This window comes from Nuphar pumila, chromosome 2, assembly GCF_984573655.1.
Source record: "Nuphar pumila chromosome 2, dmNupPumi1.hap1.1, whole genome shotgun sequence".
NCBI classification, from domain to species: Eukaryota; Viridiplantae; Streptophyta; class Magnoliopsida; order Nymphaeales; family Nymphaeaceae; genus Nuphar; species Nuphar pumila.
The window spans coordinates 108,132,765-108,145,347 of record NC_143250.1 but is presented as its reverse complement, the minus strand read 5'-3'; the positions used below and the strand labels follow the sequence as shown (position 1 = coordinate 108,145,347).

The 12,583-nt window shown below is 38.7% G+C and overlaps 1 protein-coding gene across 1 annotated transcript; it reads left to right on the top strand.

Moving 5' to 3' along the window:
* Positions 1–9,531: 9,531 nt before the first annotated feature.
* On the top strand, positions 9,532–11,653 carry LOC149846632 (uncharacterized). Its single transcript, XM_089996466.1, has 4 exons — positions 9,532–9,713; positions 9,951–10,033; positions 11,344–11,399; positions 11,479–11,653. Exons 1-4 carry the CDS (start codon positions 9,542–9,544, stop codon positions 11,555–11,557), a joined length of 390 nt encoding a protein of 129 aa, XP_089852592.1. The 5' UTR covers positions 9,532–9,541; the 3' UTR covers positions 11,558–11,653.
* The last annotated feature ends 930 nt before the right edge of the window (positions 11,654–12,583 follow it).

The window sequence follows — 12,583 nt, the reverse complement described above, 5'->3', positions numbered from 1 at the left end:
AAGAAACATTATGGGTCTCAACGGCTGTGCGTAGACTATCGAGCACTGAATAAGGTGACGATAAAAAACAAGTATCTTTTTCCATTGATCATCGAATTGTTCGATCAGTTGACCAACACCCGGGTATTTTCAAAGCTAGACATGCAATCAGGGTATTGACAGGTCAGGATTGTAGAAGGAGATGAATCAAGACTACATGCGTGACGATATATGAAGCATATGAGTTCTTGGTTATGTCGTTCAAGTCTTATAAACACCCCTGCAACTTTCTTGACCCTTATGTACAAAATCTTTTACCCATATTTGAACCAATTTGTAGTTGTCTACTTGGACAACAAAAATTTAGAAGATCACACACGTCACTTGCGCATTGTGTTTCAATTGTTGAAGGATAACAACTTATGTGTGAAACAGGAGAAGTGCCTATTCGGGCAAGAAGAAGTTGAGTTCTTTGGCCATGTTATTGGACATGGCATGTTGTGAATGGACTAGCAGAAGGTTCCATTGTTGAGTGGAAGTTGCCCTTCTTTGTATTGGAGCTACAGTCATAACTAGGATTCATGAATTACTACCGCTAGTTCATTAAACGATATTCTCTAGTCTGTGCCCCTCTCATAGATCTGCTTCAGAAGGATTGAAGTTAGGATTGGTTGGATGCATGTTAGGCAACGTTTGAAGAGCTAAAGAGGGTTATTACCAGTTGTCCAATATTGAGGTTGCCCAACCATATGAAGACGTTTGAAGTCCACACAAACACTTCAGATTTTGCAATTGGTTGAGTGATCATGCAGGAAGGGCACCCCATCGCTTTTGAGAGCAGCAAACTGAAGGATGTAGAGCGACGATATTGCATGCACGAGAAAGAAATGATTGCAATCATGCATTATTTATGGGTTTGACGTCACTACCTCCTGAGATTTTAGTTCATCGTCAAGACGAACAATATAACCACTAGCTACTTTCAAACTCAGAAAAAGCTTAGCCCTAAGTAGGCTAGATGGCAACAGTTCTTAGTAGAGTTTGGCATGGTCTTAGAGTATAAGCTAGAAAAGACCAATGTCATAACTGACGCACTATGCAGCAAGGCTGAGTTGACGGCTTTACAAGAGGAGGAAGCCTCGTCTGTTCAGCCTTAAAGTGACCTCCTCAACTGCATTTGGGAAAGAATCTAGTCCAATCTATCAGCTCAACACCTAGTGACCTAAGTTTAGCCAGAGAAAACCAAGAGATTTTGGATACAAGACGGCTTCTTGGTGACTAAAGGCAACTGCATTTTTATACCGCGATGGGGATCATTGCAGAGATTGGTGATCAAGGAGTGTCATGATACTCGGTACTTAGGGCACTCGGGGCAACATCGAATGCTCGCCATAGTAGAGCAGGCTTACTATTGGTCTTTATGGTGGAAGATATAGAAGGTTACCTTCGCACCTGCCTGATCTGACAGCAAGTTAAGTCGAGTAATCAGAAGCCCGTCAGACTACTCGAACTTCTTTCTATTCCAAGCCGTCAGTGGGAAAGCATCTCCATGGACTTCATTTTAGGACTACCGAAGGTGAACGACTGCAGTTTAATATTTGTGGTAGTAGATCGATTTTCAAAGTATGCCATCTTTATGCCAATGTCACCCACAAGTACAACCGAGCGAGTTGCAGGATTATTTGTGAAGCACGTTGTGACCAACTGGGAGATTCCCAAAAATATCATCAACGACCATGACCTGCACTTTACAGGGAAGTTTTGGAAGAAAGTGTTTCGATTGTTAGGAAAGGAGTTGCACTTTTCAACATGCTTCCATCCACAGACAAATGGTCGGATGAAGAGAACTAATACTCTCCTTGAAGAATATATGTGTCACTTTGTAGGCTCAAATAAAAAAGACTGGGTAGACCTTTTGGATGTCGCTCAGTTCTTTCATAACGTACAAAAGTGAGAATCAACTAGCTATAGTTCCTTTGAGTTAACAATCAAGAGACAACCCCAAACATCGCCCACCATCACAACAGACTATAAGGATAAGTTGCTACTTGCCCATCGTTTTGCTTAATACTAACAGATTCAAACAAAGCTGACCAAAGTGTTCCTGCACAAAGCTGCTAAGAGGATGAAGAAATGGGTAGATCAGAAGCACCATCCTGCAAATTTTAAAGTTGAAGACCTAGTATTGGTCAAGTTATACCCTAAGAGAACTAGGATCTTTTGAGGTCTTCATCAGGGCCTCGTTCACAAATATGAAGGCTCCTTTCCTATCATCAAGCAAGTAGGCAACCTCACATATAAGCTCAAAGTTCCTCCACACTTTTAAGCACATCCACTCTTCCACGTCAGCAACTTTAAGTCGTTCTGCATTGATAAAGAAGGCAACAACCGCAATCAGCCGACGCAAACGCTATGGATTATCTGTGCAATCGTCAAGGGAAAATTAAAGAGTATCTAGTCAAGTAGAAAAGATTTTAAAAAGAAGAAGCCAGTTGAGAGAAAGCGAAGAACATCCTCCAATTTTCCTCAGTAGTGGATAAGTATGAAGTATGGACCCTGTCAGTGAGGATGCCGACAACTTAGGTGGGGAAGAATGTTAAGCCTAAATTTTTTTGCGCATAGTTTTACCTTGTAATAGCCTATCGAAAGCCTTGCGTGGCATTATTGTATATTTTTTGCGTTCAATGAATTGATTGTTGTTGAATATTCCTTTCTCTTCCTTTATTTTTTCCTTCTCACTACTCTCTCTTTTGTTAGTGTTTGTTGCCTCCTTGTAATTGTGTGTTTGCATGCAATACTGCATGTGTATTTGTTGCTTTCGAAAAAGATCCGTTGTGTTCGCTTTTGAAATTCACTAAGGCTTGTTGGGTCAAGGTTCGTCCAACGCTGTAGGAGCCATTGAAGTTTAGCCCGTGATAGCCAACAACATTTGTCCAATGAATCAAACTCAACCTAAGAATTGCTTTATGAACGATCATGAAATAGCCTTCAAATAAGGCTGAAAACCAAGCAGAACTTGAGATGTTCAAGCTTAGCTCCTTTTTGTGGCAAGCCAGCTTGTAACAGACCTGAGATTTAAATGAGCCGAGTTCAAGCTGGCTTGTTTATGAAAAAAGAAAAAGAACACTGTTTCAGTGCTAAAAGTACTAAAATTTGAGCTATAAACCCATTCAACCGATCTCAAATTGGCACTTCTACAAAAAGGTAGCATTTTATCAAAATTAAAAGGAATAAGATTCTACTTTAAAACTTATTTGGAAGCAAGAAAAGATCTGGTAGGAAAAGAAAATGCTGCCTATGAACGTTTTTCAAAAGATTTTTTTTTGCTTGTTTGTGTAGCATGAGAAAAATAGGCTAAAAAAGTACAAGATTTTTTTTGTGTGTTTGTTTGTGCATGAAAATTTTTTCTTAGAATATTAACAACAAACAACAACAACTGCGCTTTCATCCCAAAACAATTGGGGTCGGCGATATGAACCAATAAAGAAAATCATTCTGTGTCTTCCACATGAATTCTTCTCCTCCAATCATTTTTATCCAATGCCATGTCCTCGGTGAGGTTCAAAGCATTCATATCCTTTCCTATCATCTCCATCCAAGTGTTCGTAGGCCTACCCCAACCTCTTTTAACTAATATATTTTTCCATTTCTCCATCCTTCTAACTGGAGCATCATTAGGCCTTCGCCGAATATGTCCAAACCACCGTAAACGATTCTCTCTCATCTTATTTTCAATGGGTGCAACGCCTACCTTCTTACGTATCTCCTCGTTCTGAATCTTATCTTTTATTGTATTTCCACACATCCATCTAAGCATACGCATCTCAACTACACTAATTTTTTGAATATGATGTCTCTTGGCAGCCCAACATTCCGTACCATATAGTAAAGCGGGCCTAATAGTCATCCTAAAACTTTTCCTTCAACCACAATGGCATTCTACGATCGCACAACATTCCAGTTGCACTTTTCCATTTCATCCACCCAACCTTTATCCTATGATTTACATTTCCATCAATTTCTCCATACTTTTGAATGATAGATCCCAAATATTTGAAATAGTCATCCACCGGTATTTCTTGCTCACCAAGCTTCACTACACTCCCATCACTACTTCGTTGCGTACTAAACCGACATTCCATATATTTTGTCTTACTCTTACTCAACTTAAAACCTCTTGCTTCCAATGTCTGTCTCCATAATTCTAACTTAGCATTAACCCCAGCTCTAGACTCATCAATCAAAACAATATCATCAGCAAACAACATACACCACGACACATTTTCTTGAATTGATCTCGTAAGCTCATCCATCACTATAGCAGATAGAAAAGGGCTTAAAGCAGATCCTTGATGTAACCCAACCGTTATAAGAAAATTGGTTGTCACCCCTCCACAAGTGCGGACATTGGTTACTACTCCTTCATACATATCTTTAATTATACTAATGTACTTGAGAAAAACACCTTTCTTCACCATTGTCCATCAGAGAACGTCCCTAGGTATTCTATCGTATGCCTTCTCCAAATCAATAAAAACCATATGTAAATCTTTGTTCCTCTCTCTATTTCTCTCAATAAGTTGTCTAAGAAGATGTATAGCTTCCATAGTTGATCTTCTAGGCATAAAACCAAATTGATTCTCCGATATCATGACAACCTTCCTCAACCTAGACTCAATCACCCTCTCCCAAAGTTTCATAGTATGACTTATGAATTTTTTACCACGATAGTTTATGCAATCTTGTATATCACCCTTATTCTTATATAGAGGCACCAAAGTACTCTTCCTCCACTCATTAGGCATCTTATTTGTCCGCCAAGTCTTGTTAAAAAGATTTGTCAACCATTCTAAACCTTTCTCTCTCAAGCATTTCCAAACATCGATAGGTATACCATTTGGGCCAACTGCTCTTCTTGATTTCATTTTCTTCAAAGCCTCTGCAATTTTTTTCTTTTGAATCTTGCGCATAAAGTCATGATTCATCTCATGAAAAGGAATGGACAAGTCTCCAAGATTCTGAGCATGACTTCCATTAAATAGCTTATCAAAATATTCTTTCCATCTCTCTCTAATCTCCTCATCTTTGACTAAAACCCTTTGTGTTTCATCTTTGATACATCTAACCATACCCAGATCTCTCGATTTCCTATCACTCATCTTAGCAAGCCTATAAATATCCTTCTCGCCCTCTTTTGTATCCAACTTGCCATAAACCTACTTATATATCTTATCCCTCGCGTTTCGAACTACTTTTTTAGCTTCCTTTTTTGCTATCATATACTTCTCCAAATTCTCATTATCGCGACTCTTAGATTTCTATAACACTCTCTTTTAACCTTAATAGCTAATTTAACATCCTCGTTCCACCATGATGTATCCTTACCTAGCGGTGCACTGCCTTTAGACTCACCCAATACCTCCTTAGCCATCTTTCTCATGCCACCCGCTATCTTATTCCACATTGATTCTGAATCCTCCTCGAGACACCAATCAACTTTCTTAACTACCTGCTCTACACATATTCTTTGTTTAGCTCCTTTAAGTGCCCACAACTTAATTCTAGGATCTATCCTATGTTTATCCCTTTTGCGGCATTGTCTAATTCTAAGATCTAAAATTAAGACTCTATGTTGTGTAACTACACTTTCTCCCGGTATAACCTTACAATCGATTCAACAACCCCTATCTCTCTTTCTAAGTAGAAAAAAATATATCTGACTCGTATTAACCCCACTTTTAAATGTTATTAGGTGAGACTCCCTCTTCCTAAACCAAGTGTTTGCTAAGATCATATCATATGACAAACCAAAATCTAAAATCCTTTCTCCAATTTCATTTATTTCTCCTATACCATAGCCTCCATGGATACTCTCAAATCCATCCCTACTAATGCCTACATGTCCATTAAGGTCACCGCCGATGAAAAGCTTTTCTCCATAAGATATCCCTTGTACTACTTCATCTAAATCTTTCCAAAATTGATGCTTAATGAAATCATCTAAACCTATTTGAGGTGCTTAAACACTAATAATATTAATAATATACGTACCTAATACTAATTTAATAAGTAAAATCCTATCATCCTTCCTACGGACCTCAACTACATTATCTATAAACTCACGACTCATAACAATCCCTACTCCATTCCTATTTCTATTTATTCATGTATACCAAATCTTATATCCCCAAGGTTTTATCACTTTTGCCTTCTCACCTACCCATTTGGTCTCTTGTAGACATAAAATATCAATCTTTCTCCTACACATAACATATACTAACTCTACCAAGTTACCAGTTAAAGACCCTATGTTCCAAGTAGTTAACCTAATTTTATGGTCTTGGACTTTACCCCCACCCGTCCAACAAAGTGAGGGAACCCTTGCTTATTTGACACCACACCCGGGCGCCGGTGTGACGCGTCGCTTCCGGGCGACGACCTAGTAACCCTTGCTCATTTATCACTGCCTTCGGGCCTATAGAGTACAATGTGTCGCTCAGTAGGAAACGCCCCAACGAAATTCTCACATTGATTCATATTCATAGAGTATGACTAAGTTTTTATGCTGGCTGTCACCGGCCTACCGCAACCCTCCTCTTTTATCCGAGCTTGGGACCGGCAGTGTATAACTAAACAGTTACACTTAGAATATTGCTTGATAAAAATTTCACTTGAGACATACCTCATATTCTACTGCATTGTTTAACCAATCAAGGATTAAGTTCCCCTTGTACCACAAAAACGACAGTGGAAGAGTATGAAGGGGGAGCTTCAACATAGTATTGAAAGAAAAAAACTTGAAAAATCATGCGTTGAATAAATAGAAAAAAGAGCTAAAGCTAGCTACAGAATCAATTGAAAAAAATTACATGAAAAGGTTATAAAGAATAGTTTGATTCTTGAGGAATTTCCTTTTAATCATGAAAATTTTGAGCAAATCAGTAAAAAAGAGTGAAGGGGAGTCATCTCAAAACAAAAAATTGTGATAAAAACAGATGAAATTCCTCACAGAAGCATTTGATCGAACAAAGAGCGTGCATAGGTGAAAAGAGTTGAAACAGTTAAAAAAAAACCAAAATATCGGATACAAATGAGAGAAAACAAAGAAAAACAAGGAAGAATTCAATAAACTCCGCAACTCTCCATCGACCTACCTTTCATCCTCCATCTCAGTTGCGCCCTCCGTGATACCGGTCAAAGAAAAAAAAAAAAAGAATAAGAGAAGAGGGAAGAGTAAAGAAGAGAGAGAGGTGGGGTTAGTGCGACAGCACTGGGGGCTCGGGTGACGCCGTTGTTTGTCTCACTATGAAACCTGTCATTAGAGGAGGAAGAAGGGAGAGCGTCTCTCACTAGGTTGCAGAAAACTATGGTAAAGGGGCATGCACGTGAGTGAGAGAGAGATGATAAGAAAGGACAGTGGAGGGGATCCAGGAATACTTTGATAGGAAAGGTTCCTCCACTTCTCAGGTTGAATGAAAGAATGTTTTCTATAAAAAAAATTATACTTTTTCAAAAAAGTTGTTTTTTTTTTTTTAAATTCTTTTGTTTGGAATGGTAGAAAAAACCAGACTTTTTTTTCCCTATATCTTCACTTTTTCTACCTTTTTCTCACTTTCAAACGTGTGCAGGACACTTTAATCATTTGTTTCCCACTACACTTATGTAAAATATATCTAAAATATTTTTAATACTATTTAATATGCTTCTTCAAACCAAGTTGAGTTGAAAAATCTAGTTTGGGCTTAACTTGTTAAACCTATTTTATGAATGAGAATGTGTAAAGATATAGCCATAAGACAACTGTTGGAAGGCCACTCCAAAGGTCATATCTTCTTTAGATCTCTTGGGTTGAAAGGATTTCTTTATTAGACATGTTCTATTCTAACCTCTTTTAGGATTACAAAAAAGTCTTAAAAGTCAGAATTGATATGCATGCAAGGGAAACAGATCAGGTCATGCTGAACATGAGCATTTTTGCTCATGCCGACATCTCGTCGCCGTCTGTTTGCATTTTGGATGAATGCCACCTGGTTTTGTTGAATTTTGAGCTTTTTAAAATGCAAATCGGATGGCCACGATGTCGGCATGAGCAAAAAACGCTCAGCTTCAGCATGCAAGTGCATAAATTCATAAGTTTCTGAAAAACAAGAAACAAACAGTGAAAGACAAAATGATGTAATCTAACCTTCTGTCCTTGACGATTCCATGTGTAACTGCTCACATTCAACCATTGGTCCGCTCTTCTGCAAGTATCCTAGATCTAACATAATGTGCTCTTTATGATCTGAGCATTAGCCAATCCATGTACAGCTCTTCTTATTTCTGGTTCTACCCTAAAGTCGAGTCCTGATCTTATATGTTTTTCTAGTTGCACAAAATATGCATACACTCTAGTTTATGAATAATAACACAAAGCTGTACATGTCTTGTTAAGATATGAATTTTCCCAGCAAAGTATCCGATCAAGAACTCCACCGGTGATACGTCAAAACACAATTTTTTTTTATCTTGAAGTCATCACAGTCTACAGCCTTCATCTTTGTGTAATGATGACATCAGTTTTTTTTTAGCCCCAATTGTTTGTAGTGTGATGAAAGGCTAGAAAAAAGTGTTTTGACGTGTCACCTGACTGACCTTGTCAAGAACCCTAAAACCTAACCAATATCGAGGTACCGGTTGGCCTTATTTCCATCTGAACCCTGTCACAAGGACACGCCATTTTGGTTGTATACACCTGGTCACACAAGCAGACACGCTGACACAAATTCACACGAATATTTTCTAATTATATATAATGTTTTTTAGTTTTTAATAATATTTTAATAAAATATTTTAAATATTAATATCACAAATAGTCTTTATTGATTAAAAAATGAAAAAAATCAGTGTCCTCGTCTTCTACTTTTTGACAAAAATTTTCTAATTTTCCACTAACATTCCGTGTCCTTGTGTCGGCGTATCTTTGAGATGCAGCTTTCACTGTGGGTCCAGGAACATGAAGCACTGAGCCTAGGGGTGTCAACGGGTCGGACCTATGCTAAAATAGGTGGATCCAAACCGAAATCTGGATAAGTGATGCAGGATCGGATTCAGATTCAAATCTGATCAGATTTTTCATAGCAAAAACTATCCGATAAAAATTACACAAACCAGACCCAGTTCGTACCCAGTAAAATATTGTTTTTAAGTTTTTTATATGAAAATTTGATGATCTTAATTGGAACTCGGTCGGACCCAGGTTTGGTATAAAATTTCATAAACCATATCCGACTTATTTAATAATCGGACCTCATGAGTGCGACCCGGATAGTTAATGGGACCTCCTTCTTTGTAACCAAATCTTGACCCTATCGGATTCGGTATGAGTCAGAATCAGGTCATACCCGATCCGTTAGCGGCAGTCTGGTAGTTCAGTCCGGAGTCCGTTACCATCATCGCTTACTTGTCAAAAAACGAGAGAAGAAAGGAGGAAGAAGTCTCGCTAACTTGTCCAAAAACCGGAGAAGAAAGGAGGAAGTCGAGAGAGAGAGAGAGAGAGAGAGAGAGAGAGAGAGGTTTGGGAATGGCTCTGCAGTGGGTGATACTCACGTACGTGGTGGCGGTGGAGGCGTTTCTGGCGACCCTTCTGACGCTGCCATCTCCCAATCTCATCAAGAACCAGATCGTCTCCTTGACGTCGTTTCTGCTTCAACCATCGATTGCCATCGTTCCCTTCTCCCTCTTCCAACTCATGGGTTCGTCACCCTTCCTCCTCAAATTCTTCCTTTCCTTCTCTCTTTTTTCGCTCTTTTATTCGCGAACGGAATTCGCGGGAACGACACCAATTCGAATTCGTTTTGGGCGTTGAATCAAATGAATGTTGTTGAGATTGGTCGCGTTGAGATCATTCAGAAAAAAAGAAAAAAAGATTGGTCGCATCGAGATGCTTCTTTCGAGTCTAATTTTTTGTGGGCATCGATCGTATTTTGCAGATATCTACTGGAAGAAGGAGCACCGTCTGTCTTGTGAATCCGAGATCTGCACCGCCGACGAGAGGGATCGATACGAAAGAACGGTGAGAACTTGTTTCTTCGTTCGTGTCTCGGATTCCGTTGTCGAACTTAGCAGAGCGATCGAAACTGTTTGATTTTTGCTGCGTGGAACGGAGGGTTGTTTTTTTGTTTCGTTTTTCTATTTTTCACTTATCTGTTCATTAATTTGGTGTGAGTGGGATGCGTTTTCGGCGTTGAGATTGGCTTGAAAATCGTGGTTTTCATTGAATTTTGAAGAAATGTTGCGATTAGAAAGCATATCGAGCTTAAGATAGTAATAGGGACTGTTTGATTTTAGCTGTGGATTGGGGGGGGGGGGGGGGGGGGGTTATTTTTCTTTCGTTTTGCAATTTTCGCTCATCTGTTCATCAATTTGGTGTGAATGGGATGTGTTGTCACCGTTGAAATTGGCTTGAGAATCGTGGTGTTCATTGAATTTTGAAGAAATGCTGCGACTAGAAAGCATATCGAGCAGTGCTTGTTTATTTGGTGTGGAAGGACTTAACTGGATGAAGTTTTCACTATACAATAAAACACAGATGTTTAGTTTTGCTTTGATTCAATGTAAAGGATGAAGTAGCGGCCGTTTCTCAAGTAGTATGTTGAAGGGAGAACTCTTCAATTAGGATACTGAGGGATTAAACGTGTAACATGTTTGCGCTTATCAATCAATGATGCAGATTACTCCCAACATAGTAAAACATAAGTTACATTCACCACCACGGTGGTTACCCCATGTGGTCAGGGCGGTCCTGTGTCAAGCTGAAGACCCGGGATCGAATCCTGCTGGCGCATGGGGCCCTGCCGTTGCTTTATTACTGTTGGGGCACCTAAGGCTGGGTGGTCGTGTCCTCAACCCGGAGTTTTACCTCCTAAGGTGAGTGACCCGCTTCTAGGTGGGGGTTTTCCTTTATCATAAAAAAAATTCATTCATTACGTGGAACACACTGTTATGATTGGGAAAAAGAGAAAGAAAAAGGAAAAGCAAGTCATCAAGGTTTTTTTAGAAAAAGAAAAAGCAAGTCATCAAATTTTGTTAAGAAAAGAATAAAACTAAGTGGTCATACAACAATTCTCGATGTAACTTGGTTGGGTAAAGATTAATCCACCCTTCTGTCTTACAATCTGGATTCTCAGAATCACATTAGGCTCTCCCATTTCCTTAATGCTGAAAATATCAGTGTCTTAGCTCAATCCTCATACTGTCAGATATCACTCAAGAGTTCTTGATGATTTTGGGGAAGATGAAACCATTTGTTGACATGGCACTCATAATAAACTACCTTAACATTGCCAGATCTATAAATTGAATCCATCTTTTCTTGTTATGCAGGTCTTCAAATCTCAAAGGGATGCCATCCTTTGCATAGCTGCATGCTTTCTCTACTGGTAGGTGGCATCATACTTATTTGGGTCTCATTTAGTGCATGTTGTCCACAAATATGACATTTTATGATTTTTCCTACAGGTGCGTATATTTTGTCTGTATATATCATAAGGAGATACGAAAAATGGAAGAAGCTGAGAAGAGGCTCAAGGAGTCCTAGTTCGTCGAAGTATACTCTTATTTTGAAGGAAAACTTGGATAACGAGTTGTGAACTTGTCTTTGATTAGAAAATATGGTGGCAATCATGTTTCTGCTTTAATTTTTCTAGACCTCGCATAGTAGAAGGGGAATAACCGAATAAGTTGTGGTTACCTTGTGTGTCGATGCTATGAAATGGTTATATGTTGATGCCATGCATGCTTACAGCTTGCAAAAAAAAAAACTTAAAATTGAATTGGTGATAATGTAATAGATAGATTTTTACATCTGTAGTGATAGCCAAACCAGTTGTTTCTTTTTCTTTGGTGGTGTACTTGGGTTAAACTTTTAATCTCATAACCATCCCAAAAGATATATGACAACTTTTTTTTTAATTGAATCTATTATGGTCCAAAATTTGATTCCCTGCTATGTGGAAACTGGGAAGTAATATAGTTGTGGCTGTTGGTGTCCAACAAAATATTGACGTGGTACAATGAGCTTGGCATGTGGCCGTCTGGAGCTTTCTTCAATGCTTCATTTTCCACTTTTTGTGCTGCTTACAAACATGCGTTCTAGCTTGAACAGTTTAATTGAACAACCTGAAACATGTTTAGAACAGAGCACTATTGCAAGAATTATGCATTTCTGCTGTATGTTGAACTTATATCAGGAATTAAAGATATTACTTAGAATTTTGGGCCTTTTTGTGCATGTAATCAAGAGTTGTTGTTTTTGGTAATTTGTTTTCATGCACACATGCATGTTGTAAGCTAATCACCTTGGCACAATGCGCTCTTGTGCATATACCTAGTTTGAGTAGATATGATGGCAAAATTCATTGATTTTTTCTTTTGAGTACAATCCACATTGTTTATATTTGCTAGTGTACTTGATCAGCAATTAGGTTCAGAAATACAGGACTTGGTTGCTCGGCCATGTTTTATGCATACCTGTTTGAACTTTGAATCAATGAATTCTTGACTGAAGTGAACTGGAGTCTTCACATGGACAGGGGTCTTTGGATTGGCATGCCATACCTCTTGT